The sequence below is a fragment of the Hyperoodon ampullatus genome (genome assembly GCF_949752795.1).
Source record: "Hyperoodon ampullatus genome assembly, chromosome: 19".
In the NCBI taxonomy this organism is placed as follows: Eukaryota; Metazoa; Chordata; class Mammalia; order Artiodactyla; family Ziphiidae; genus Hyperoodon; species Hyperoodon ampullatus.
The window spans coordinates 39025745-39053559 of record NC_136932.1 but is presented as its reverse complement, the minus strand read 5'-3'; the positions used below and the strand labels follow the sequence as shown (position 1 = coordinate 39053559).

At 51.1% G+C, this 27815-nt stretch overlaps 3 protein-coding genes across 7 annotated transcripts; all 3 read left to right on the top strand.

The window, feature by feature from the left end:
* Positions 1 to 5770: 5770 nt before the first annotated feature.
* On the top strand, positions 5771 to 13628 carry TNFSF12 (TNF superfamily member 12; the record flags this gene model as incomplete). 2 transcript variants are annotated; one of them, XM_079726415.1, is made up of 8 exons in its annotated part: positions 5771 to 5929; positions 6090 to 6137; positions 6717 to 6789; positions 7461 to 7514; positions 7602 to 7637; positions 12564 to 12688; positions 12867 to 13001; positions 13443 to 13628. In XM_079726415.1, 8 exons carry the CDS (start codon positions 5771 to 5773, stop codon positions 13479 to 13481), a joined length of 669 nt encoding a protein of 222 aa, XP_079582541.1. In that variant the 3' UTR covers positions 13482 to 13628. The 2 variants fall into 2 exon arrangements, with proteins under 2 accessions (XP_079582541.1, XP_079582540.1); XM_079726414.1 differs by having other exon boundaries at positions 12867 to 13628.
* A 1181-nt stretch (positions 13629 to 14809) lies between these two features.
* Positions 14810 to 17448, top strand: LOC307068526 (tumor necrosis factor ligand superfamily member 13-like; the record flags this gene model as incomplete). 4 transcript variants are annotated; one of them, XM_079726417.1, is made up of 6 exons in its annotated part: positions 14810 to 15067; positions 15409 to 15487; positions 15641 to 15688; positions 15832 to 15950; positions 16162 to 16300; positions 16565 to 17448. In XM_079726417.1, the coding sequence occupies 6 exons, from the start codon at positions 14810 to 14812 to the stop codon at positions 16672 to 16674; spliced, it is 753 nt and encodes a 250-aa protein (XP_079582543.1). In that variant the 3' UTR covers positions 16675 to 17448. The 4 variants fall into 4 exon arrangements, with proteins under 4 accessions (XP_079582543.1, XP_079582546.1, XP_079582545.1 ...); XM_079726420.1 differs by lacking the exon at positions 15409 to 15487 and having other exon boundaries at positions 15646 to 15688; XM_079726419.1 differs by lacking the exon at positions 15409 to 15487 and having other exon boundaries at positions 15643 to 15688.
* A 1573-nt stretch (positions 17449 to 19021) lies between these two features.
* SENP3 (SUMO specific peptidase 3) lies at positions 19022 to 27073 on the top strand. Its single transcript, XM_079726074.1, has 10 exons — positions 19022 to 19747; positions 21979 to 22218; positions 22316 to 22427; positions 22816 to 22963; positions 23093 to 23140; positions 23555 to 23632; positions 25652 to 25789; positions 25976 to 26059; positions 26182 to 26232; positions 26689 to 27073. The coding sequence occupies exons 1-10, from the start codon at positions 19033 to 19035 to the stop codon at positions 26797 to 26799; spliced, it is 1725 nt and encodes a 574-aa protein (XP_079582200.1). The 5' UTR covers positions 19022 to 19032; the 3' UTR covers positions 26800 to 27073.
* The last annotated feature ends 742 nt before the right edge of the window (positions 27074 to 27815 follow it).

The window sequence follows — 27815 nt, the reverse complement described above, 5'->3', positions numbered from 1 at the left end:
CTCTGATGGCTTTTCTTTCTTCTTGTACTCCTTACCTATAGCATGTCTTTTTTTCCCCGAGTTATTGTTCATACCATTTATACAACTCAAGCCACATTTTTGCTTCCTCCTCCAGTTAGAACCCATTACTCCCTAAGTCATCATCCTTCATTCCCTGATCTTTGGGCTTAGATCCACTGTTTCCTGTATATTATTTTGTCTTCTTTCTGGTTTGCTACCACATTTTCTGGAATACATCCTCAATTTTCTAGAAAAGTGTGTGTGGAAGCCAACTTTGTGTGTCAGAACAAGTCTTTATCTGTTTGACCAGATATAGAATTCTAGGTAGAAATTCTTTTCTCTCAAAATTGTGCAGGCATGTCTCCATCCAGTCTTCTAGGATTCAGTGGTATTGACGCAAAGTCTGTAGCCATTTTGATTCTTGTTCCTTTGGAGAGGAATAGTTTTTCTCTTTAGAAACTTTTAACATCTTCCCTTTATTCCTGACATTCTGAAATTTCATGAGGAAGTATCTAGATATGGATAATTTTTCATTCATCATCTTGAGCATACAATAAACCCTTTCAGAATGAAGACATGACTTTTTCTGGAAGTTATCTCTTATTTTTTTCTAAGATAGTTTCCTTCCTTTCAATTTATTCATTATTATTTTCTGGGGTTCCTAATAACTGTATGATCCTTCTGGATTGGTCCTCTGTGTTTGCTATCTTTTCTCCGATTCCATTTTTCCTCATTTTTAAAATAAATTTATTTATTTATATTTTTGGCTGCGTTGGGTCTTTGTTGCTATGTGCGGGCTTTCTCTAGTTGTGGCGAGCAGGGGCTACTCTTCGTTGCGGTGCGTGGGCTTCTCATTGCAATGGCTTCTCTTAGTTGCAGAGCACGGGCTCTAGGTGTGTGGGCTTCAGTAGTTGTGGCACACGGCATCAGTAGTTGTGGCTTACAGGCTCAGTAGTTGTGGTACACGGGCTTAGGTGCTCCAAGACACGTGGGATCTTCCCAGACCAGGGCTCGAACCCATGTCTCCCGCATTGGCAGGTGGATTCTTAACCACTGCGCCACCAGGGAAGTCCCCCATTTTTCCTCTTTTTATTCTATATTTTTAGAGATTTTTTTTCTTAACTCTATGTTGTAATCCTTCTATTCAACATTTATTTTTGCAACCACATTTTTAGTCTCTGCAAAATAATTTTTGTTCTCTGATTGTTCCTCTCTCATACAACATCCTGTTCTTGCTTTATGGATGTTTTGTCTTCTTGAATCTCCAAGTATATTAGATAGTTCTCTTTGTACTATGAATTATCCCTGTTTTCTCCAGTGTCAGTTTTTTTGTTTGCTTATTTTGGCCTTTCTTTGCATGCTACTGGTTCTCCCATATGCATGTAGATCCTTGGTAATATTTAATAAAGAACTACCTAGGTATCCTGGATTTCCTCTGCTGGTATATAAATTATACTCTTTCTCCTCTAGGTTTTTCCCTGGTGGAACTTTGGCCTAGAAATTCTTTGTGCATCAAGATAGGACATATCAACTGAAAGGCTTCAACTGGGGTAGGGAAGGTTGATGGTCAACTGTCAGGCAGTGGGCCACCCCAAATGCTAGAATGAGAAACACTTATTCTGAACCTCCAACATTCATACCAGAAGCATTAACTTCCCTCAGACAATTGATTCCATTTCTTTGGAGACAAGATGTCTGACATTTTGTCTGAGGGAAAATGCCTTCTGGTGAGGAAGGGAAGTAGAGTTATAACTGATGCTGGTGGCCTGTCTTCCAGGCCTTCAATCAATTCTGGGTTTTCAGTCCCCCTTCTCCCACTTTCCTTTGCCTGTTGGCCAAGAACGTGGCCTCTCCTTGGCAGCCTAAGCAGCCAGCCTTGGCTGGACACCCCCTCCATCTTGGCTCTCTTTCCTTTTGATACTGTCTGCTTTGATTTCAATGGGATCTGAGGGGAGATTGGTGATGAGGAGTATGCCTGACCTGGGATCAGAAATCCTGTTTTATTTCCTAATTGTTCCACACGTCCAATACCCAGACTGACAGAGGCCCACGGTAATGGCTCACTCATCAAGCTCAGTGAAAATCAAAGAACTATTTAATGAATATCCGGGTCATCTCTAAACACAAGGCTCGCATGTTCATCTCAGGGCTCTGGCCTCAGAGCTGAGGAGAGAGTGGGTAAACTGAGGAAGGAAACCGAATTACTTCAAGAAAACACAAGCACTGCCTTTATGTGGGTCAGGCTTTTCCAGCTGGAGGTCTCTCTGGTCACCTGAAGGAAGGGGGCTTGTGCAGGAACAGATCCCCGTGGCTGACAAAACCAAGACCTTCCTCAGCTCGAGGCCTGGTGGGAAGAGCCAGCCACCCTCAGGAGTGCACACAAATTCCTCAGATTTTCTTCAGTTCCTCACCTTGGCTCAGACAATGGTGTCTGGTACCAATTTGCATCTTGCTATTCTTTCCTTGACTTTTTCCAACTCTTGCCCAATAACCTCAGATAATCCCTTTTCACTCTGTCATCCCTTTCTTCATCTCATTTGTATGCACCCAGAAAACCCTAATCACACCTATTAAGCACAGAATAATGACAGAGAAAACCTTGCTTCAAGGGAAAAAGGAAAGTCACAAGTTTGAAGTAAAATTAAATTTAAATCAGTGTCATTAAGTGATATAAATCCTGAAAATGACCAGAATTCCTTCTGGGCTTTCCACCAAAGCCTCCTGGGCTTCTTCCTTCTTCCTGTATTAAATGTGAACCACTAGAATCCCCAATAAAGATCTGTCCGTTCCTTCATTCATTAAATATTTATTGAGTGCTCCCTGTTTGCCTGATACTTCGCTAGTCACCAAGTATAAACAGAGAAGAAGACATATGTCGTCCCTGTCCCCTTGGGGCTTTCAGTTCAATCAACCAACAAATGTTTATTAAGCATCTATTATGTAGGTTGAGAACTGAAACCAGGGATACTCATTCAGCTTAACATTGATTAAAAAAAAATTTTTTTTGTATTATTTATTTTTGGCTGCGTTGCGTCTTTGTTGCTGCACGCAGGCTTTCTCTAGTTGTGGCAAGCGGGCTTCTCATTGCGATGGCTTCTCTTTGTTGCAGAGCATGGGCTCCAGGCACACGGGCTTCAGTAGCTGTAGCACATGGGCTTAGTAGTTGTGTCTCGCGGGCTCTAGAGCGCAGGCTCAGTAGTTGTGGTGCACGGGCTTAGTTGCTCCGTGGCATGTGGGATCTTCCTGGGCCAGGACTCGAACCCATGTCCCCTGCATTGGCAGGTGGATTCTTAACCACTGCGCTACCAGGGAAGTCCCTTAACATTGATATTAACATGACTATTCCACTGCCTTCATTGGCATAACATTTTTCCAAGAGACTTGCCCAGAAAGATGAATGTTGCAAATTAACTTTATTGCTTATTTATTGCCGACAGTTTGCACCCTAAGACTGTTTGAACCCCTCACCTCAAAATCCTCATTATTCTGTGTTCATTTTAAACTATCACGCCATGACCCTTCCCCAACCCTAATCAACCCCTGCTCCTACCCCATCATGGAAAGACTCTCTCCCTTTAAATGAGATTTCAGAGTCTCAGTAAATGTCATGGCCTTACTCATCTCCCTGTGAAGTGTTGTCAGACTGTCAAGGGGTAAGCAATAAACCTGGCTTTATCTTGTCAATAAAGAGATATCTTTATCTTGTCAAAAAGATATCATCAGGGCTTCCCTGGTGGCGCAGTGGTTGACAGTCCGCCTGCCTATGCAGGGGACATGGGTCCGGGAAGATCCCACGTGCCGCGGAGCGGCTGGGCCCGTGAGCCATGGCTGCTGAGCCTGCACGTCCGGAGCCTGTGCTCTGCAATGGGAGAGGCCACAACAGTGAGAGGCCCGCGTACCGCAAAAAAAAAAAAAAAAAAAAAGATATCACGAGGTTGCTCTCGTGATATCTGGGGAGCCAGCATTTGACAAGGTGCTGGGAGCACAGTAGTGACTGATGTCCTCATAGAGTTTACATTCTAGAGATAGACGATAAGCAGATAAACCAGGAAATATGTAATTTGTATTTTACAATGTAGTTGGAGAGATAGTAGCCAAACAGATCATTACAAATTACAAACAGATCATTACAAAATAACTAAGAAGGAAATAAAGAATAGAGAACGGGGGAAGTTGGGAACCTAATTTTAAAAGATGATCTAGAAAACTCTCTTTGAAGTGACTTGAACCAGGGGTGAGGGTGGTCTGAGTGTTCCAAGTAAGGGGAATAACTGGTGTTGAGACCCTGAAGCAGGAAGGTGGTTCAGAAAGGTTCCATAATGGAAAAGAAACCAAGTCAGGAGGGCAGCGGGGGAGTGGGCAGGACTGAGCAGAGGGGGAAGGAAGAAGGGTCTCCACATCCTTACCTTGTTCAGAACCACTGCTTTACCTTGTTGTTTAACTATGACTTTTGCAACAGAATTTTTTTCTAATACAGTACTTTTCTTTGCAAATATGCAGAGGTGAACACTGCATAGTTTAAATGAACTTTGGAGGGTCTTACCGTTTACAAAAGTGTATTCATGGCAAAAAGGGTCCAGCTTTTATGAAATTCAACTGAGTAAATTTGAAGGTCTAGTTGGCTTTATTCAACATTCACGAATCGGGCAGCATCTCATTTAACATGCAGAAAGGCCTCTGAGGAGTTGAACCAAATGGATCTTTTATAGGGCCAAGGCATTTATTAGCAAAAGAAAAGAAAGGATTGTTTCAGGCAAGGTCCCCTTGCCTTTGGGGCCAGGAAGTCTTTTGGAGGCTACCTCACTAGAGTGGATCAGGAAATTCCAGACTGATTGGTTGAAAACTCAACTCCTGGGAGAGGCTGTAACTGCAATTAGGTTAGGTATTACGTTTTGGTTTTGCAACGTGGCTTAGCGCCACGTTAAATTTAAAGAGTTCTTGTAGCTCCAGTTGAGCTCAGGTTAGCCCTATTATTTGTTTAAGTGGCTTCTGTGTTTCTAGAGAAGTGCATTTGGGGAACACACTTGGCGGGGTTGGGGGGGCGATGTTTCTGGCACACAGGTCTAGAAGCTTGCTCTCCCCAGCTGCATGACCCCAGGCTTTAAATCAACTACCAATTGATTTGCTAAAAGAAGTGAAAACCCAACCCGCGCTAATGGATGCCCTCAGGCTCTTTCCGTCCTTTGCAGGAAAGAATTGTCTTTCGTGCCGCTGCTAAAATCCAAATGCGCCTTGGCCTCTGACCGTGTTGACTGAGGGATTGCCTAGTTACCTTGGTCTGGCGGCCTAAATTAGCAATCTCGCTTGGGCAGGACTAGACCTGCAGGAGCTGCAGTGCTGTCGCCCCGGCCACCCGTACACAGCCCGAGTGGAGTTTCTGCTCCTTTCAGTCCTCGCTCCCTCTCTCCCGCCGGCCGGCCGCGTGGAGGGCGCTCAGCCGCACACCCCATCTCGCCCACTGCACACTCACACAAACACTGCCCCGCTTTTCCACGCCCGGGCGGTGCGTGCCCCCCGGCAGGGACTCGCTCTGTGGTCTGCACGCGGAGCGGCGCGCGCCCCGCTCCGTGCACTGCTCTCGGCCGGGCTCGGAGTTTAATCTCACACACACACAGTGTCCGGCTTCCTGTCCTCATCACCCCCCCACCTCCCGCCCCGTTTCCCTGGCCCCTCCCTCTCTCCAGCCCGATCCGCCCGCCGGCTCCCCCTCCCCCGATCCCTCGGGTCCCGGGATGGGGGGGCGGTGAGGCAGGCACAGCCCCCCGCCCCCATGGCCGCCCGTCGGAGCCAGAGGCGGAGGGGGCGCCGGGGGGAGCCGGGCACCGCCCTGCTGGTCCCGCTCGTGCTGGGCCTGGGCCTGGCGCTGGCCTGCCTTGGCCTCCTGCTGGCCGTGGTCAGCCTGGGGAGCCGGGCATCGCTGTCTGCCCAGGTGAGGCCCGCCTGCACACCCCTCCCTGGGTAGAGCAGGAGCGGACTCTGCCGAGCAGCTGATGGGGCCGGGTGGGCCGAGGGCAGGGGGCCAGGAAGATGGGTGGAGGGTGAGATGTCAGGTGGAGAAGGACAGGGTGACGCTGCCTCCTTCCCAGCAGGAGCCTTCCCAGGGGGAGCTGGTGGCAGAGGAGGACCCCGACCCGCTGGTGAGTGGGGGTGGGTGCTGGCCTCGGGCTGCTGGGCATGGGAAGTGTGTGCCGGGTGAGGATGCAGGATGTGCCCCGGTTGTGCCAGCCGTGTGCGGGGGGTGTGCACCAGCCGCGCCGTGGGGCATGGGTACGTGAGAGAGAGGGTGACAACTGTGTGTGAGAGGTTTGTGCCGCGCTTGTGTCAGCCGAGTATGAAGTGTTTAGTGGCCGTGGTGGAAGTGGGAGTGTGTGGGAGTCTGCGTGGGAGAGGGATGCTGGCTGTGTGTGTGGTGCGTGTACCCACTGTGCATGCTGACTGGGTGTGGGCGTGTGTGCAATGTACCAATGGCTGGTTGGGCGGAGCAGAATAGGGGGATGTGGCTGGTTGTGGGAAGAGGGGCGAGGGCTGCGGCCTGACCCTGGAATTGCCTCCTCATGGCCCTGGACACTCTTGGCTGAGAGGCTTGATCCCTCCCTAAGACTTCTGTGCCTCTTGCTGGCTGGGGCCTCTCGTGACGGCCCCCCTGTCGGTCTCAGTTTATGTCTCTGGGAGTCCCTGGCAAGATCCTGGTTTAGCCCTGCCCTTAATGTCCCTAGGACCTGAATCCCCAGACAGAGGAGCGCCAGGATACCCTGCCTTTCCTGAAACTGGTTCGGCCTCGCAGGAGTGGTGAGCAGCCCTTTATCCCAACCTCAGGAATAATAATAGCGGCTGGTCTGTGGTGGCTTCTGGACTCATTATTGCTTTTGTTCATCATAACAGCCCCGTGAAGCAGGCAGAGCAAAACCCATTATCCTCATTTACGGATAGAGAAACTGAGGCCCTGAGAGTAGAGGGAGGGGGTTCAGAGTCATGGAAACTCGAACCTAGAATTCTGACCCTCCCTCTGAAGCTCCTTCCATGGCATAGACCTGCTTCTCACTTCAGACCCTACCCCAGATGTGAAGGTGGGATGGCCAGGAGTTAGGAGAACCCCTGGGGTCCTGATGAAGATGAGGTGGGGGAGTCAGAGGCCTGAACCCCAAGAAGCAAAGAGACTGATGACTGGGGTGACCGTGTGACCACGTATCCAGGTTTGCGGGGCGCTGTCCTGGCTTACACCTGTTGGCTCAGAGCGATGATTAATTACACCCCTATTGCTCTCAGAAGCATCCCAGTTTGGATGATAAATTAGCAGCGGCTCTACCTATGGAGGAAGATAAGGCCTGAGGTTCTGAGGCCAGGAGTCTAGACGAGAATAAGGATGCCAGAGTTTTGGGGGGGATGGGGCTGGGAGAGCAGCTCCTGGCCCCTCTAGACGTGGGGACTGCTTTGCCCATCTGTCTTTCTTTGATTCTCAGCACCTAAAGGCCGGAAACCACGGGCGCGCAGAGCGATTGCAGCCCACTATGAAGGTGGGTGACCTTGAGCCACCATGCCCAGGGAGAAGGGGTGGCAGAGGGGCAGGGCAGGGCTCACCAACCCTTTCCTGTGTCTTACAGTTCATCCACAACCGGGACAGGACGGAGCGCAGGCGGGTGAGACCCCATCCCCACCTCTGAGCTCTTCCCTGACCTCCATAGCACTGGCCTTCTAGACAAGGGCCCGCCCAAAACCTTGACTTCCCACCCTCATCCCCGCCTTCAGCCTCAGAACCCCAGAAGCCAGTTCAGGAAAGTGCTTAGGGCTCGCTTCTCTAGGCTCCCGAACCTGAACTTTCTCCGTGACTCAGACATAGGACCCTGGGGGAGGCCCCTTCCCCTCCCAGAGCACAGGCAGATTCCCCCGACCAAACCACCAGCCCAGCTTCTCCTTTAGCCCTCGCTTGTCTCCAAGAAACATCTTTGATTTTTTTTTCCTCTTCTTTGCCCTCCATATTCCAAGAGTCTTCTTGCTCTGATCATTTTTCTCCAAATGTTTCCAGTCTCTGCTCTTCTTTTCCATCCCTACCCCACTCCCCACCTCAGCGCCATGACCTCGGAACCTCAAACTCATTCTCCAGTCCCTTCCCCATTCTAGACTTTCCCCGCGCCTACTCTGTCCCACCTGTGTTGCTAAGCTAAGCGCCCCCTGAAGCCCGCCTTCCATTATTCTGTTGCTTTCCTGCTTGGATTGCAGCCTCTCCCTGGTCTGCTCTCAACCTCTTTTCCTGGCACACCTTTATGCCTTCTCCACACTTGCTGGGCTGACACCCCCTCCCCATCAGCGTGCCTCGTCTGGACTTTGCACATCCTGTTCTCTCACCTGGAATGCTCTTCCATGTGAGAGGTCAGGAGGCAAGACATGAGAGTGGCTTAGTCTAGGGGTCTGGCAGCAGAGATGGAGAGACGTAGATGGATTCAGTGTGTGGCTTGAAATAGGGTTTGCTGGGGGGATGAGAAGAATAAGGGAGAGGAGGGAATCAGAAATGACTTCTAGATTTTTAACTTGGGCATCTTTGAGAATAATGGTGCCATTTATTAAAATGGGGGTTAACCAGGGAGGAAATAGGTTGCGAGGTGTGTAAATTAATAATTGAATTTGAGATCTAATAATAACTAAGTGGCTACATAATAATAAACAAGTGAGTTTCACAAATAGATGGCTGCACACGGTAGAGTACACATCCTGGGCAGGATGTGTAGGGTCAGGAGTCATCACCAGATGGGGGTATTTAAAGCTATAGGTCTGGATGAGATACCCAGGGGAAAGACGGGCTCCATAAGCGAAGCCCTGAGGTTCTTGGACCTTTACAAGTAGAGCAGAGGAGGAGGACCCAGCAGAGACTGAGAAGCAGCCAGAGGGAGGGGGAGAAACCCAGGGAGGGTGGTGTCCTGGAGTCTCGGAGGGGACACAGTTTGAAGAAGGAGGATGTGGCTGTGTTGAATGCAGATGACCAGTCACATGAGATGAGAACAGACAAATGACCGCTGGGTTTGGAAACATTAAAAGTCAACTGGTGACCTTGACAAGGGCGGTGTCAGTGGTGTGGTTAGGATGGAAGCCAGCATGGATTAGGTTAAGAGAAAATGGGAACTAGGAATCGGAGACAGTGACAACCCTTTCCAGAAGTTTCTCTGTGACAGGAGCAGAGAAATGGGCCAGGAGGTAGAGGAGGATGTGAATCAAGGAAAAGTTTGGTCCTTTTAGTGATAAACAATACTGCATGAGTCTTAGCTAATACTTATTCAGTGTTTAATCTCATCTAATCCTCCAAACAGTCCTGAAAGGAAGATAATCCAATCATCTCCATTTTACAGATAGAGGTGATGTAACTTGTCCGGGTCATGATGATTCTAAGAGGTGGAGCCAGGATTTGAACCCAGCTAGTGTGTGCTTGTGTTCCAGACATTGTATGAGAGGCAACTGCTGGTGCGTGGGTGGGGGAACCTGCAGGGCAACATCAGGAAGGTGGGAGGGGGGTGGGTTCCAGAAGGAAGAGAGGGACACATCATGCCATCACCATAAGAGGCTCAATGGCAACCATTAGAACAGGTTGGTTTGTGGTTTCGGTGGCAGGACGTGGGGGAGCCCTTACCTGATGACTTCTAGGTCCTCTGGAGAACGAGGGAGACAGGGGCAGGAGAGATGGTGCTAAAGCAACCGTAGTGGGGGAAAGAAAGACGACTGCCATGCAGTAAGGAATGAGTTGTGACTGTGAAACTGAGTGACACCACGGTCCCAGACACACCATGCCCTTAGCCACAACCAGCTCAAACTGGTTCCCTAGCCAGGAATGCCCTCTCTCCTTCTCTCCCCCTACTCTTCCTGCCCCAGGCCGACGACCTTCCTCCCTTCTATGGACCATTTATTTCAGCGGTTACCCAGACATTCATTCATTCGTTGACTCAACACACACGCCCTGAGATCCCACTGTTTGTAAGGACCCGGCTAGGTGCCCACAGTGAATAATACCCAGACCTATTTACAAGGAATTGCTGTCCAGGAGAAGAGACAAGCATATAAATTTGTAAATTACAATGTGATACAACAAGAACAATAAAGAAAGTAGCCAGAGGCTCATGGTGGCACAGAGGAAGACCACTTTACAATGGAGTACGGGACTCCTTCCCCAGGAAGGTGTGGGCCTTGAAGTGTGAGTGTGAGATGGACAGGGGGCAGGGGCCACTTGTGCAAAAGCCCCAAGTCTGCCAAGAGTATGATGAGGCTGGGGGACCGGAGCAGCTCGATGGGGCTGAGGAGACAGAACTAGAAGAGCAACATGGGGTGAGGCCAGAGAAGAATATGGAGCCAGGTCACAAATGGAATCTGGAAGTTATCCTGAGGTCAAAACAAGAGAGACAGGCTCGCATCTGCATTTTAGAAACGTCACTCTGTGGCTCTGTGTCGCGTAGCGAGTAAACTGGACCAGGCAAGACTGGAAACAGGGAGTCCAAAGAGGAAGCAGGCTGGGAAGAGTCCCAGTGAGAAGTGGCAGGGGCCAGACCAGGGAGGGAGACAGAGCTATTTAGGTGCAGAATTGCTAGAAACTGGTGATCAGTGAATGAAACTGGTAAAGGAAAGAGTGGCTTGGGTGCCTGGTTAAGAGGTAGAACCAGGAACCCAGTGTGGGATGCAGACAGTCAAGCAAGTTTGGGATGGGGGAGGACCAGGCTCAGTTTTGATCTAGGTGAGTTTGAGGTGCCAGGGGCTATTCTGATGGCAGGCAGGTAGCAGTGTCAGGAGGGGCAGGAAAGGGCAGGGCTGGAGACTCAGGTTGGAGTCTGCAAAATAAAGGCCAAGGGAACCCCTAGGTGGGGATGAAAATGCCCTGCGAGCATTATGTTCTCCTTGAGAAAGCAACAAGGACAGCGCTCTGGGGCAGGCAGAGGGTGGGGCTGCTGGGGAAGGAAGCTGGCCAGGCTACTGAGATGAAGCCAGTGAAGCCCTGGAGAGTGGCCCATGGACCCAAACGAGAGAGCTGTTGCCATGGCCGCCTCCTTCCCTCTATCTTCCCATCAGCGTGTGCTTGGTGCCCACTCAGGGCAGGCCCAGCTCCAGGGTCTGGGGTGCAGTAACAAGACCAATACCTCTGCCCCCTGGGGGAGTCAGACCCCAAACTATCACAGAAGGAAATAAAATGATTTCCCTCCTTGGTGACTGCTGTGAGAGAAACGGGGTGGGTGGAGGAGAGATTATCGGAGACGAGCTATTTCAGGCTGGGAGGACTGGGGAGGTCTCTCAGAGGGACCAGTCTGACAGAAGGGGCCAGGCAGGGGAGGAATCCTGTGGGGAGGGAAGAGCAGTAAAAGCCCTGTGGAAACAGTGAACTTGGTGCGCAGCAGGAACAGAAAGTGGGCCGGAGTGGCTAGAGTCTTGTGACTTGGAGGAATGTGTGAGATTAGATGCGAGAGGTAAACAGGGGCAGCCCATAGAGGACCTGGGAAGCCACTTGAGACGCTGCTCTGTCATTTGATTATTTATCTTCTTTACAATTTGCAATTACCCTCACTCTAGACTTTTTTTTTTGTTTTTGGTAACAGCTTTATCGAGATATAATTCACATTCTATATAATTCATCTGTTTAAAGTGTACAATTAAGTTTTTAGTATATTCACAGAGTTGTGAGATCATCACTACGGTAATTTTAGAGAGTTTTCATTACCTCGAAAAGAAACCCTGTACCCTTTACCCACCACCCTATTTTCGTGATCCCCCCAGCTCTAAGCAACCACGAATCTACTTTCTATCTCTATATATTTGCTTACTTGGACATTTCATAGAAATCATATAATACGTGATCCTTTGTGACTGGCTTCTTTCACTTAGCAGAATGTTTTCAAGGTTCCTTCATATTGTAGTGTGTATTAGTATTCCATTTCTTTTTTCCGCCCCCCACCTTGGCCCCAGCGCGTGGCTTGTGGGATCTTAGTTCCCCAGCCAAGGATCGAACCCGCAACCCCTGAAGTGGAAGTGCAGAGTCTTAACCACTGGACTGCCAGGGAAGTCCCATTACTGCATTTCTTTTTATGGCTGAATCATATCTCACCGTATGGACTTAACGCAATTTTCCTTATCCATTCATCAATGGATGGACATTTGGGTACCATTTTATTATTTTTAATTTTTTTTTCTTTTTTCCCCTCTTTTTAGCTTTGTTTTCATATTTTCCTTTTCTCTTATTTTTAATTTTAATAATCCAAGTAACGTATGATTCAAGTAATGCATTGATACATTCTCCAACTAGAAGAGCAAACAATACAGACACAAACTATAAAAGCCCCCATGCTTCTTCAGTCCTCCTCTTCTCCCCAGAAGTGGCTGGTGACAACTTGCCCTGTTTGGTTCTGGTCATATATGCTGGGTTTCTTCACCGAACTTCCTATTACACTCCCAGCTCCCTAGGCCCTGGAGCCTCCCTTGCCCTGGGCCCTCTAGATATCTTCTGGGTAAGGTAGGCCCAAAGGTTTATAAACTCAGTGGCTGGGGAGTGTGAGAAAGTTCTATAAAGGGATTTCCCCCTGTCTCTGAACATCCACATTCAGGTGTGGACGGGACGGTGAGTGGCTGGGAAGAGGCCAAAATCAACAGCTCCAACCCACTGCGCTATGACCGCCAGAGCGGGCAATTTATGGTCACCCGGGCTGGGCTGTACTACCTGTACTGTCAGGTAAGCCCCACCTGGCTCCACGGGTAGAGCAGGAACTGAGGGAGAAGGGCTGGGCTTAAGGGGTGGGGGCAAGTTAAAGGTGGGGAGGAGGAGCTTGGGGTCTGGGCTGGACAGGAGCCCAGGGCAAGCAGAGGCCTGGACTCCGCCCCCCGCCCCCTCCCCCTCCCCCCTCCCCCAGGTGCACTTTGATGAGGGGAAGGCTGTCTACCTGAAGCTGGACCTGCTGGTGGATGACACGCTGGCCCTGCGCTGCCTGGAGGAGTTCTCGGCCACAGCGGCCAGTTCCCTCGGGCCCCAGCTCCGTCTGTGCCAGGTGTCCGGGCTGTTGCCCCTGCGGCCAGGGTCCTCCCTGCGGATCCGCACCCTCCCCTGGGCCCATCTCAAGGCTGCCCCCTTCCTCACCTACTTTGGACTCTTCCAAGTTCACTGAGGGGGCCCTGGTCTCCCGATGGTTTGCCAAGGCCGCTGGCTCCCCACGGCAGCTCTCTGAGCACCCCAGTCCCCTCTGCCCACCCTGAGCGGCCCCTCCCCCAGATCTGCCTCTCCCTCTGTAGGCTGCCAGGGCACGCTCAAGAGATGTCCATGCCACAGAAATAGTCCCCTCATCTCTGACAGCTCCCCCGCACCTCCAGCTCCACCTCACTAGCTCCCAAACCCCCATTTATCTCCTGACTCCCCACCCTGGCCGCAGCCCCCCAGGACACAGTGTTGACTGTACTCTGGGTGACGATGGGTCCTGAATACCCCTCCTCAGGCACTGAGAGGGGCTGGATGCCAGAGAGACGGGGACTAGGCCAGGAGTTCCCGAATGTGAGGGGTAAGAGACCAAGACATGATAATCCCTCCCCTGATAATTCCCTGTGGATTTTTAAAACAGATATTATTTTTATTATTATTGTGACAAAATGTTGATAAGTGGATATTAAAGAGAATAAGTCATGGTCGCTCTCTTTATTGGGCCTTAGGGGACATCCTCGGGGTAGCTGAGGGCCATGCGAAGGGGGTCTGGGAATTGGGGAGTGGGGGTCAGGACGCCCGGGATTCCAGGGCGATGTCCAGGCTTGGGAGTGGGGACCTACGTGCCTCTAACCCCCAAGCATGAGCAGAGAGTCGAAAGGCAAACTGCCAGGAAAAAAAATCAATCCTCTGCCCAAGGTCCAGCAGAAGCAGCCTCATTTACCTATAGGAGGCGGGCTTCCTCCTGCGGGGAATCCCTGGGCTGGGAGGAACAGCAGCCCTTCCTCCTGGCAGCCTCGGAGACTTCAGCAGGTGCTGGCACAAGCCCTGGCTGGGACGCGGGGTGGGAGCAGGCCCAGCATGGGGGCTCAGGGGCAGGAAGCGGGACGCCAGGGCCCGGGAACACGGACACCTGCGTCCTCGGGGCCAGGGAGGAATCCTACAGTGGCAGGGTGCATGGGCTGTCTCTTTCTCTCTTTGTCCAGAGCCTTATGTAAGAGCTTTTCTTGGGAAACAGGAAGTCCTGCCTGCCAAGTTCAGCACACAGGGAGTAGTGCAGGCCTTATTCCAACACACCCGGCCTGGCCTTAACCCCAGAACTCAGCCAGTTTCTTGCTTCCGCGACCCTGGTTCTCCTCCCCGCTGACGCCCTCCCCTTCTTTCCCACCTTTGGTCTCTCTCAGCAAACTGCCTCAGAGATCTCGCCTGTGCCCGGGCCAGAGGGTCTTCCACTCTCACCCCTTGACCCTCAATGCTGCCCAGCTCGTCCCTCCATCCCGGCTCCTGGCACCATGCCCCATAGCCAGCCAACCTTCCCTCCCCCACTTCTGGGGCCGCCCTGGGGTTCCTGCGCTCTGGCCGCTCCTCCTGGGTGTCACTGGCAGCCCTGTCCTTCTTAGAGAGACTGACACCAAATTCTCCTGAGGCTGGAGGAGGGTGAGGGGTCTCAGGACAACACTGGCCCCGCAGCGGGGTGCCAGGAGCACCAACAGTGCCCCGAGCTTGCTTTCTACCTCCCTCCTTTTTATTCTCAAGTTCCTTTTTATTTCTCCCTTGCGTAACGCCCTTCTTCCCTTCTGCACCACTGCCTGCACCCCGACCCTCCCCGTCACCTCCTTGCTACCCCACTCCTGAGGCTACAGCTGTTGGCAGGGTCCCCAGCTCATGCCGACCTCATCTCCTTCTTTACTAGCCCCCAAAGGGCCCCCGGGAGACATGGGGGGCCCAGTCCGAGAGCCGGCACTCTCAGTTGCCCTCTGGTTGAGTTGGGGGGCGGCTCTGGGGGCTGTGGCTTGTGCCATGGTTCTGCTGACCCAACAAACAGAGCTGCAGACCTTAAGGAGAGAGGTGAGCCGGCTGCAGAGGACCGGAGGGCCCTCCGAGAAGGGGGAAGGGTATCTGTGGCTGAGCCCCCGGGAGCAGGTGAGTGAGGGGAGAAGGGTGTCTGGGAGAGAAGGATGGGTGGCAGGGTGGTCTCCAGGCCTCTTGGTTCCAGCCGCCTGGTCTGCAAAGTTTTCAGTGGGTGCAAGAGAGGGTCCCAGGTTTGGAGGTCAAGGGAGCAACCATTCCAGGAAAGGAAATTGTTAAAGATTAATGCTTCTCGTACCTAACAGATCCTGGAGGACAGCCAGCACCAAGACTCAGGTTGCTGGGGAAAGGTGCAGGAGAGATGTGAGGCATTCGCGGGGCGGGGGAGGCCTGGGGGAAAGGCTTCCTGGGACCCTTGCATCTTAGCCTAACCCTGACCCTCTTTCCATGGGCAGAGCTCTGATGGCGTGGAAGCCGGGGAGAATGGGGAGAGATCCCGGAGGAGGAGAGCAGTGCTCACCAAAAAACAGAAGAGTGAGGCCCCCGGGGTGCAGCAGGGGTGGGAGGTGATCAAGCAGCACGGGGATTTGGAGACTGAGACCCTGAGCCAGGGGTGAGGGTGGAGGGCTGACAACAGGGCAACGGGGGCAGGTGGGCGCCGCTGAGATTTCCTCCTTCTCTCCCCAGAGAAGCGCTCAGTCCTTCATCTTGTTCCCGTTAACATCACCTCCAAGGGTGAGCACTATTTTCAATAATGGCTTTTGAGGAGAGGCAAAATCTAGGAACTGTGGGGCTGGCACGTGGGCCCAAGAGAACGTTAGAGGACAAAGTGTCTGAGTGTGCACAGAAATCCTGACTGCCACACTCCTTGCCTCCAGAGGACTCTGATGTGACAGAGGTGATGTGGCAACCAGCTCTCTGGCGTGGGAGAGGCCTGGAGGCCCAAGGATATGTCATTCGAGTCTGGGATGCTGGAATTTATCTGCTGTACAGCCAGGTAACCCCAAACACCCCCTGAGCCTCACCTGAGGGCCTGGAGGCCTGTTCTCCCAAAGCCTTATGCCCCAGCACTGAGGGTTCCCAACTCCGATGCATACCCAACTTAGAGGGCCCTTCTTCATTCCTCGGCTCCCTTGTCAGGGCTCCTGAGGCCGCCCAGACCTGAGCCACACTATCCCGTTTTCTTCATCTCCTCCCTTCCCTGCCAGGTCTTGTTTCATGATGTGACTTTCACCATGGGTCAGGTGGTATCCCGGGAGGGCCAGGGAAGGCAGGAGACTCTATTCCGATGTATACGAAGCATGCCCTCCAACCCCGACTGGGCCTACAATAGCTGTTACAGCGCAGGTGAGAGCCTGAGAGGTGGGTGAGCAGTGGAGGGTGGATGCGAGGAGAGCAGGGGATCTCTGACCTGGGGGCACTGGTGGTGGGGGGCTACAGCAGGGGGTTGGAAGAAGCGTGGGTGTAGAGGCAGAGCTGAGGAGTGAAGGACAGAATACCTTGGTCCTTACAGGAGGCAGAAACAAGGTTGAGCTGGAGAAGCGAGGGTGAAACATCAGAGTATCTTTATGGCCTTGCTTCACTGAGCATCTCTTTTCTCCTTTTTCTCAGGTGTCTTCCATTTACACCAGGGGGATACCCTGAGTGTCATAATCCCCCGGGCAAGGGCGAAACTTAGCCTCTCTCCACATGGAACCTTCCTGGGGCTTGTGAAACTGTGATTGTGTTGTAAAAGGTGGTTCTGAGCTTGGAAGACCAGGGTGGGTTCATTTTGGAGACAGCCAAGAGCTGACTAGACAAAGGACAGGGAACAGTCAGGAACAGAGGCCTCTTCTGGGTTTGACTGGAATCCCAGGTTTGACAGCTCATGACTCTCCCTTCCTCCCTTCTCCCCCCCACCCACCCCCAGGACTTTGAATTCATAGATATTAAAGAGGTAGTAGAATATCTTGCTCTTAGTCTCCATCCAGCCCCCAATTCTTGAGGGAGTTGGGTGGGGGTGGGAAATGCCCGGCATTGTCTAGACTTGCTCTGGGTCCCACTGGAATGCTTCCAGAACAGCACCACCATCTAGCGGCAATCTGAGACAATGATCCTGCCTATTGGCTGATGGCCATGAATCCTTCTGCCACTCAGGAGAACTCCTGGTTCTTTACACCACACCTCTCTAGGTATCCTCTGCCTCTCCACTCCACAAGAAGCCTCATCTTCACTCTCCTTTCTCCATCTGTTGGGGCCCAGTTTCCATCACTGTCTCCAGAGGTGTAATTATTACGCGCCCGTCTGCAGAAGGTGCCCAACGACGACGGTGCCCTTGCAGCCACATCATTACTCTTCGGGTGCCAACTTTTGCCTTTCACGCTCTCCACTGCCCTGTCGCGGCAGGCCACTCTAAGCCTCTCTGGACTGGGAGGGGAGCCGGGGAGCCTCGGATAAATCGTACGCCCTAGTCCTGATCCTGTCTCACTCCTCTGATCTCTCCTTTCTGCGCAAGCCCTGCCTAAAGTTAAAAAATAAAAGAGAATAAATGGAACCTCGGATCCATTTCCCCTGCTGCTGTGCCTCAGCTCCGTCCCCGTACCAGGATCTCCCGGCCCTCCCGGCCCTCCACCGAAGCGCCTCACTGGACCGAGGCGTCTCACTGGACCGAGGCGTCTCACTGGACCGAGGAGTCAGGGTCCCCAGCTCAAGCCGGGCGGCGCGTGGAACGCAGGGCTACGCAGCGCGGGGGCGGAGGGCGGGAGAGCGTCACGGAAAACGCAGGCGCAAAAGAGCAAGTGGAGGCACCGCCCCGCACGGCTCGGGTTAAGCGGGTCTGCGCAGGCGTGGGGATCATGGGCGGGACGGTCCCGTGGCGTCTGCGCTCTCGCGCAGGCGGGACTAGGCGCGTGGTGGCCGCGGCGGCGCTGTTCGCCGGCTGTGACGTAATAATTGTGCGCCACCACCGCCGGTGGGCCTGGGGCTCGCGGGAGGGGAAGGAGGAGGACGAGGAGGAGGGGGAGGTGGTGGAGGTGGAGGCTGAAGCAGAGCGAGAGGCGGTTGCGGCGGGGCGGCTCGGCGGGGCGGCGCGCGGCCCAGAAGCACTGGAATCCTGAATTGAGACGGCTACGCCTGAAGACAGCAGGAGTGGCGGGGCAGCCGCCGTCGCCGGAGAGATGAGCCGGGAAGCCTGAGGCCGGAGACGCCCGCCCTCGGGCCTGTCCGCCCGGCTTCCCCGCTCCCGGTGAGGACGCCCCCTCCCCTCCCCCCAGCTCTGCCACGGCCTCTCCCATTCCTGGACCCCATTCCTACCTAACCGGGGCCCAGGAGGCCCTCGAAGGGGCTTTTTAAGGCCCTTGCACGCCGAGCCGCCCGAGCCTGTAGGATCCTACCGGTGCTGGGACGCATTCTGGTCCCCGGGACGGAGCAGGAGAGGGGGCTGGGCCAACCTAGCTCGGCTCAGTTCAGTCCCAGCGCGCCTTGATTCGGCTGCCTAAGCGCCGCTTCGGTTCTGTTTCAGTTTCCTCTAAAATCATTCCCTTTCCATTAGATTTTACCACCTGAACCATATTCCTGGTATCCCCATTCCTTCCTGAGACTACCTGAGCATGCCTACACACCCCACTCATTCCACGGTGATGGAGAACTCTCTTCCCACTCTAGATCACGGTTTTCCTGCGGAAATTGTGTTCTCCTCAGGTGTCTTTGTACCATGTCAGGATTCCCGTACTGAGCCTTCTCCGTTATTAGGCTCTCAGCTAGGACATCCCTGGTGGTATTAAAATAGAGAAGTGGAGCCTGAAAATACTAGGTTTGATCTGGGGATCTGAGAAATAAGAGCCTCGAGGCCTGCCGCTTAGCCCTTCTTCCTTGCCTCTTATCTGGGCAAGAGAGAGATGATGGCACAGACTCTGAAAGGCACCTTGTGGACCATATTAACTAGGAAGATATGAAGTTAGGAGTTTTGAAGTTTTTTCTCTTTTCCTTAGTTTATTTGCATTTGATTGCAGAAGAGGCGTGCTGAGGAAGAGAGGCAGAATCCGGGGTGTAGGATGTTTGGATTCTGATGCTCTAACCTTTGTTTTACAGGTTACTGGAAGATGAAAGAGACTATACAAGGGACCGGGTCTTGGGGGCCTGAGCCTCCCGGACCCGGCATAGCCCCAGCTTATTCAAGTCCCAGGCGGGAGCGTCTTCGTTGGCCCCCACCCCCCAAACCCCGACTCAAATCAGGTGGAGGGTTTGGGCCAGATCCTGGGTCAGGGACCACAGTGCCAACCAGACGCCTTCCTGTCCCTCGGCCCTCTTTTGATGCCTCAGCTAGTGAAGAGGAGGAAGAAGAAGAGGACGACGAGGATGAAGATGAGGAAGAGGAAGTGGCAGCTTGGAGGCTGCCCCCCAGGTGGGGTCAGCTGGGAGCCTCCCAGCGTCCTCGCCCTCCCCGCCCTGCTCATCGGAAAACGTGTTCACAGCGCCGTCGCAGAGCTATGAGAGCCTTCCGGATGCTGCTCTACTCAAAAAGCACCTCGCTGACATTCCACTGGAAGCTTTGGGGGCGCCACCGGGGCCGGCGGCGGAGCCTTGCACACCCCAAGAACCATCTTTCACCCCAGGAAGGGGGTGTGACACCACAGGTTCCATCCCCCTGCTGTCGTTTTGACTCCCCCCGGGGACCACCTCCCCCCCGGCTGGGTCTGCTAGGTGCTCTCATGGTTGAGGATGGGGTGAGAGGGTCTCCACCAGTGCCCTCTGGGCCCCCCATGGAGGAAGATGGATTAAGGTGGACTCCAAAGTCTCCTCTGGACCCTGACTCGGGTAAGGTGGGAATGGGGCAGAGGAGGGCATGGGGAGAGCTAAGATCCTGGGAGACCAGGAGCCTCTTGCTGTGGTGAGAACTGGGTCTAAGGAAAGTAGGAAGGCAGAGAGCGGGAGGGTCCAGAACAGCAGTGAAATGCCTTCAGCCCCACTTTGAGCAGGAACTAAGTCTGGGAAGAGAGTCGCGGCCGGGATACAGGATCCATAAGTAGGTGTCCTGTGCATAGATGAGAAAGGGAGTCGTGGTTTAGAAAAGTTAGTCATGTCCGCTTGAGTCCCTCTTCGTGTGGCCTCTCAGGATAAGGGCCCCTGCGTGTACATTTCTAGAGAGTGCCGTTCTTATAGTGGTGGGATGGGATCTCTCTGAGTAGTGGAGTACATCACCTGGACAGTTGTGTGTGACATTCTCACTCAGAGTATTTCTTTCGGAGAACCCCACTAAACAACTTCAGGCTTTCTTTTTATTTATGTGTTTATTTATCTATGTTTTTAAAACGTTTGTTTATTTATTTTGGTTGTGCCGGGTCTGAGTTGCGGCAGGTTTTTTATTTCTTTATTAATTATTTGAGTATTTATCGAGCCTTTGCTGTATGCCAGGTACTATGCTAGGTGCTAGGCATATAGTGGTGAGAAATATTTCTGAAATTTACATGTCTCTGAATTCCTAGTATTTCTTGCTTTCCTCGTGTTCATGAGTACAGGCATACCTCATTGTATTGCGCTTTGCTTTATTGCAATGCAAAGACATTGCATTTTTTACAAATTGAAGGTTTGTGGCAACACCGAGTAGAGCAAGTCTGTCAGCGCCATTTTTCCAACAGTATTTGCTCAATTCATGCTTGTATCACGTTTTGATAATTCTCGCAATATTTCAAAGTCTCCACCCACGAAAAGATTACAGCTCACTGAAGGCTCAGATGATAGTTAGCATTTTTTAGCAGTAAAGTTTTTTTTTTAAATATTTTTATTTTATTGGCATATAATTGATTTACAGTATATTAGTTTCAGGGGTACAGCAAAGTGATTCAGTTATACATATACATATATTCATTCTTTTTTTAGATTCTTTTCTCATATAGGTTATCACAGAATATTGAGTAGAGTTTCCTGTGCTCTATAGTATATCCATGTTGATTATCTGTATTATGTATAATAGTGTGTGTATGTTCATCCCAAGCTCCTGATATATCCGTCCCCCCACACCGTTTCCCCTTTGGTAACCATAAAGTTTGTTTTTGATATCTGTAAGTCTGTTTCTGTTTTGTAAGTTAGTTCATTTTACCTTTTTTTTTTAATTACGTTCCACATATGAGTGATATCGATATTTGTCTTTGTCTGACTTACTTCACTTCGTATGATAATCTTTAGGTCCATCCTTGTTGCTGCAAATGGCATTATTTCATTCTTTTTTATGGCTGAGGAATATTCCATTGTGTATATATACCACATCTTCTTTACCCATTCCTCTGTTGATGGACGTTTAGGTCGCTTCAATGTCTTGGCTATTGTAAACAGTGCTGCCGTGAACATTGGGGTGCATGTATCTTTTCGGATTATGGTTTTCTCTGGTTATATGCCCAGGAGTGGGATTGCTGGGTCATATGGTAGTTCTGGTTTTAGTTAAGGAACCTCCATACTGTTCTTCATAGTGGTTGTACCAATTTCCATTCCCACCAGCAGTGTAGGAGGGTTCCCTTTTCTCCATCTCCAGCATTTATTGTTTGTAGACTTTTTGATGGTGCACATTCTGACTGATGTGAGGTGATACCTCATTGTCGTTTTGATTTTCATTTCTCTGATAGTGATGTTGAGCATCTTTTCATGTGTAACAAAGTATTTTTAAATTAAGGTACGTACATTTTTTTTTTTAGACATAATGCTGTTGCACACTTAATAGATTATAGTAAACATAAGTTTTACATGCACCGGGAAACCGAAAAGTCTGTGTGACTCGCTTTATTACGTTATTCGCTTTATTGTAGTGGTCTGGAAGTGAATCCGCAATATCTCTGAGGTATGCCTGTAGTAACTTGTCCTCTCTGTCTTTTATAATCTCTTGGACATAATTATCTCATGCTTTAGGGTTTTCATCCTTTAGAGTTTATATTGGTAGATTTCGTTCCAATTCATCCTTTTTGTGGTCTTATAATTTGTGTGCATCATTTAATCTTCCCATTGGCCTTTGATCTGAGCCAGTTTCTTGCCTCCATTCTGTTTCCCCTGCCCTGCAGGCCTCCTCTCTTGTACTCTGCCCAACGGCTTTGGGGGACCACCTGGGCCAGAAGGGGAGCGAAGCCTGGCACCCCCTGATGCCAGCATCCTCATCAGCAATGTGTGCAGCATCGGGGACCATGTGGCCCAGGAGCTTTTTCAGGGCTCAGATTTGGGCACTGCAGAAGAGGCTGAGCGGCCTGGGGAGAAAGCTGGCCAGCACAGCCCCCTGCGGGAGGAGCATGTCACCTGTGTGCAGAGTAAGGAACCCTAGAGGATCTGGTCTCTTCCCCACAGCTGACTCCTAGATCAGAGTCTGGAGGCCTTACCTCACTTCTCTCTCTCTCCTCCACTCAGGCATCTTGGATGAATTCCTTCAAACTTACGGCAGCCTCATCCCCCTCAGCACTGATGAGGTAGTGGAGAAACTGGAGGACATTTTCCAGCAGGAGTTCTCTACACCTTCCAGGTGAGGCAGGAAAGAGATGCTCTTTGGAAGAGGGCTGGGACCGGGGAGATGGGGTGAGAATGCTGCTGCCTTTTCTCCCATAGGGATGTAGTCGGGGAGGAGGAGGGAGCTAGAACTGAGGGCAGGAATCTGCAGGCAAGGTGCCAGGCCCCTGTGAGCCAACCGGGAGGGGCTTTACGTGGGACCCTGAAATACCACGTGTACCTAAGTATTCATGTGCCTCTTACTGGGGAGTAAGCCTTTAGCAAGTCCTCAAAAGGACCCATGACCGAAAAAAAGAAAAAAAAAAAAAAGGTTAGTTTTAGATTCTTATTCTAGGCAGTAGAAGGTACTTCTGTGTGCCCTAGCCCCCTCGTCTCTTGTGTGACTCCACCCTTGGCCTACCCAGGAAGGGCCTGGTGCTGCAGCTGATCCAGTCATACCAGCGGATGCCAGGCAATGCCATGGTGAGGGGTTTCCGAGTTGCCTATAAGCGGCATGTGCTGACCATGGACGACCTGGGGACCTTATATGGACAGAACTGGCTCAATGACCAGGTAAGGAGGCGTGCAGAAACAGGCCCAAGAGGGGATTCAGGGAGCAGGGTGTCTGGGGCCCTCTGCATGGGGGAGCCCTGTACCCATGCCACACCCTCCATGGCAAGTGGCCTCCCATCTTCTCCCCAGGTGATGAACATGTATGGAGACCTCGTCATGGACACGGTCCCTGAAAAGGTAGGCCTAACCAGATACTTCAGTCCCTGGAAGAACTTCCACAGTTTTAAGCAGCTTTTTCAGTCCCTTTCATCTCTTCCATTTTACGTAAAGAGGGTCTTTCTCCCTGGGGAGAGGCAGTAGAAGGTAATTTGTTCAATTCAAATCTGTAATCTTGGTCCTGAACTTAACAATTCTAGTCCTTTCCTCCAGTCTGTAGTGTTTTTCCCTGATGGCTAACCCCACAGATTGGGGTGGGAAGCTATAAGATGAGGTTAAAAATAGTTTGTGTTTTTACGCTCAGTGAGTTGGACTAGAGTTTGTTGAAACCAGTCCTCAGAGCCATAATGAAATGGAGTGGGCTGGGGAGAGGACACTTAGCAGGAGGGCCTGAGGTCTTTTAATTCCATCCAGCTCTTTGTATCATTGGCACAGGTGCATTTCTTCAACAGTTTCTTCTATGATAAACTCCGTACCAAGGGTTATGATGGGGTGAAAAGGTGGACCAAAAACGTGAGTTATGAATTCACCTCTACTTGTGTAACACCTTGCTTGCCTCTAATGAAGAGTTCTGTTTCCTGTGAGCCCTTTCCTCAACCCTGTTCGTTCAAACTTTCAAGTATTTATTAAATGTCTTCTGTGTGCCAGGTGCTGTTCTGGGCACTAAGGATACAGTATTAAATAAAGAAAACTTCTCGCCTTTATGGGGTGAGAGTAAATATGCAAGCTGAATTTCAGCTAGTGATAAGTGCTGTGAACAAGTTAAAACAGTAATGCGGTAGCATGGGGGTGGGTACTTTAGATTGGGTGGTCTGGGAAGGCCTCTGTTAGCTGAGACTTGAATGACAAGGAGCTAACCCTGTGCAGATCTGGGGCAAGGGTGTTCTAAGCAAAGGGGACAGCAAGTACATGGGACACAAAGTGAGAAAGAACGTTTGAGGGTCAGAGGGCCTGTGTGGTTGGAGCAGAGTGAGCAAAGGGAAAACGATAGAAAATTTGGTCAGAGAGTAGATAATGTGAGGCATGGAGGGTAGATTTTTTTTTTTTAATAAATAAATTTATTTATTTTTGGCTGCGTTGGGTCTTCGTTGCTGTGTGCGGGCTTTCTCTAGTTGTGGCGAGCGGGGGCTGCTCTTCATTGCAGTGCACGGGCTTCTCATTGCGGTGGCTTCTCTTGTTGCGGAACACGGGCTCTAGGTGCGCGGGCTTCAGTAGTTGTGGCGCGCGGGCTTAGTTGCTCCGCAGCATGTGGGATCTTCCCGGACCAGGGATCAAACCCGCGTCTCCTGCATTGGCAGGTGGATTCTTAACCACTGCGCCACCAGGGAAGTCCCGAAGGGGGGTAGATCTTATTCTTTGTGTTCTGAGAAGCCATTGAAGAGTTTTAAGCAGGGTGGGAAGTGCCTCACGTTTTAAACTCCTGTTTCAATGATAGATTGAAAGAGGGAAGAGTGGAAGCAGGCAGGCTAAATGGAGTAGCCGAGAAGTCCAGATGAGAAACTTGGACCAGAGTGGTAAAGGTAGAAATAGAAGTAGTTTTATCTAGGATAAATTTTGCCAGTAGAACCAATAGGACTTTCTGATGGATTGGACATGAGAAATGAAGAAAAGATAAGATTCAAGGGATGATGCTTAGGTTTTTGGCCTAAGTTCCCGGGTAAAATAATGAAGGGGAAGCGGAGCCGGCTTGGCGTTGGTGGGGAGTTCTTTTCCCCTGTCCAGGTAGTTTACCTGCCCTCTGATTCAAAGGCCAGGAAATTTCTATAGTGAGGTAGGGCCCTTGACTCCAGCATTTCTTAATTCCTGTCTCCAGGTTCAAGAGCTTTACACCCGCAGGGACCTGGCAGGCCTTCTTCTGGCAGAGGCAGGGTGACATGCAGTGGAAAGAACTTGGCTTTCTATATGCCGGTGTTTAAATCCCATCTCTGCCATTTCTTACTTCTGTGACCTTGAGCAAGTGACTTTACTTTTCCAAGCCACAGTTTCCTGATGCGAACTTTCTCAGAGGATTGTTGTGAGCGTTAACTGATTGAGCATCTGTTAGGTGTCATGCATTGTTCTTAGCGTATCATGGATATTAATTAGTTTAATCTGTATAACAAACAGGTGAGGGTAGGTGCTGTTATTTTCACCCTCTTACAGAAAAGGGAACTGAGGTACAGAGAGTTATTAAGTAGCTTGCCTGTGGTCATATGCTAGTAAATGGAAGAGCTGGGTTTGAACCCTGAGAGTCTGGCTCCAGGATCCTGAGCCTGGGTTCTTAGCTACTAAGCACTTGTACCTTTAATGTGTGAAAAGTACCTGGCCCTGTCCTGGGCTCTCGAGTGTTTGTTCTGCACCACCTCCTCTGTCCTGCCTTCTTCCTTAAGCCCAAGAATCCAGACATCCAGATGCTGAGCCTTGCCTCACAGTCCAGGGGCTGGGTATTGAGTTCTCCCACTTGGCTCCTTGCCTGCTCCTCCTTTAGAATCCTCCTGGCAATAGGCAAGATTCCTGTGCTGTCTTTCCTGACCTCCAGCACTGCTTCCTTAGGTGGACATCTTCAATAAAGAGCTATTGCTAATCCCCATCCACCTGGAGGTGCATTGGTCCCTCATCTCTGTTGACGTGAGGCGGCGCACCATCACCTATTTTGATTCGCAGCGCACCCTGAACCGCCGCTGCCCTAAGGTTTGAGAGGGAACGGGAAAGATGGGCAGGATGTGGGGAGGAGATCCAGTGGCAAGGCATTTCAGGCAGAAGGGTGGGTTTGGAGGCTCTGAGGAGCAACCTGGGCTTGGTGCCTGTGACCACCACGACTTGGGTTCAGTTGGGAAATGTAGGGACATCACTTCCTCCGTTTCTCCATCTACATAGCATATTGCCAAGTACCTACAGGCAGAGGCAGTGAAGAAAGACCGGCTGGATTTCCACCAGGGCTGGAAAGGTTACTTCAAAATGGTCAGTTTCTAGAGGAGGGTTTATGGGGGGTGGGTTTTGGGGGCATGGTAGGAGGCAGAAGTTGAAGCCATACGTGTAGGGTCTCCCCCAGGAGAAGGGCTTACCTTCTTTTTATTCTCTAGAATGTGGCCAGGCAGAATAATGACAGTGACTGCGGCGCCTTTGTGTTGCAGGTAAGCAGATACCAGTTGGGTTAAAGAGTTGGGAGGGAGGCGGGAAGCTGTTCTGCCTTTCTCATTTGGCTCACAGCCACTTAGGGAGCAGGAGTAAGCTTCTGTGTTAGAATGCAGAAACCCTGATTTCATTGTCCTCTCTTGGTTTCTCCATACTGCATTGGGACTGGGTGTGTGGTCCTTGGTCTCTGGCCCTGATATAGCTGCCTCCTGGTCCCCTAACGCAAAGTATTTTCTCTGTTAACACTAGGTATTTTATGTACCAAATAGGAACACTGGCTTTAGAGTCAGACTTCTTTTGAGCCCCAGTCTATAGGACTTTGGCTTCCTTTGTGAAATGGGAATGTTCTCGGAAAGATCCAGTGAGATGTGTATCATACAAAATATGTAGCACAGGTCCTGATTTGGGGGAGATGCTCAGTAGATGGTTCTCACGGCCTGCTTTGTTAACACCAGTATTGCAAGCACCTGGCCCTGTCTCAGCCATTCAGCTTCACTCAGCAGGACATGCCCAAACTTCGTCGGCAGATCTACAAGGAGCTGTGTCACTGCAAACTCACTGTGTGAGCCTCGTATTCCAGGCCTCAAGCCCATTCATTAATGGGCAGGGGGACATGGGAGACCCTTCCTTCCCAAAAAACTCCAGTTTCCTTTGTCTCTAGCCTCTTCCCACCCAATTCCCTTTGGATTTTCATATTTAAATGTTTTAATTGATTTCTGTATTTTTTTTTCTTTGAGAGAATATTTGTTGATTTCTGATGTTCAGGGGTTGGCCATGGAAAATCCCCTTTTTCCTTCTGTCTACAGGGGAGTATGGCCTTGTGGCCTGGGTGGGGCAGTCATCTCCCTTCCATGTGCAGGGCGGGGGGGCAGCAAAATCTGTGCTGGGGTGGTGGGCGGGCAACGGGATTACTGCCTGCCAGATCTTCAAACTTTTTTTTATATATATATATATAAATACCATGGTCCTTCTCTGGTCAATAAAGGATCCTTTGGAGATACATAGTGGTGGTTTTCCTTAAGGGGCCTCAAACTAGTGGATATGCTCTCCGGTTTTCCTCCAGTCAATGCTGTTAGCTACTCTTTCATGGGTCTTGAGACTTAGGTGGGGGCCAGCTTTCCATCTCAAGACCATGTCTTCAACCAAAAGAATCCCCCAGCAGGGGGAGCCAGGGCTGGAAGGAGGGAGAGTAGGTAAGCCTCAAAAATATGGGAGCTTGAGAGGTGCTGAAGTTGGGAAAACAGCATACTTAAAGGAGCCCACCAAGATTCATGACAGCAACCCCAAATGCTCTTAAGCCCGTTACGTCAGTTCCTTCATCCTTTCTCCCTCCAGCCCAGGGGTATGGCCCTTGATTCCATGATCCCTGTACATTCGGAGTTGGTGTCCGATTTATCTTTGCTGCAGGAGAGAATGAAATTAAATGTGGGTCCAGTGGAGACCTGGAGCAGAGGTAGAAGGAAGTGCTGGTCCCGGGAGCCCGGAAGTCCCTGGAGGCTGAAACCTCGCCCCCCTTGCGTGATAGGGTTTGCTAGGCCACATGACCAGGGCACTCTCGCCTCCGCACGTGTAGGGGTGCAGG

Coding starts and splice junctions, on each gene's coding strand:
- SENP3 (XM_079726074.1), top strand. CDS start 19,033: ATGAAAGAGACTATACAAGGGACCGGGTCTTGGGGGCCTGAGCCTCCC. Junction 23,141..23,554: donor TGGACACGGTCCCTGAAAAG/GTAGGCCTAACC, acceptor TCATTGGCACAG/GTGCATTTCTTCAACAGTTT. Junction 26,060..26,181: donor GGAAAGGTTACTTCAAAATG/GTCAGTTTCTAG, acceptor TTTATTCTCTAG/AATGTGGCCAGGCAGAATAA.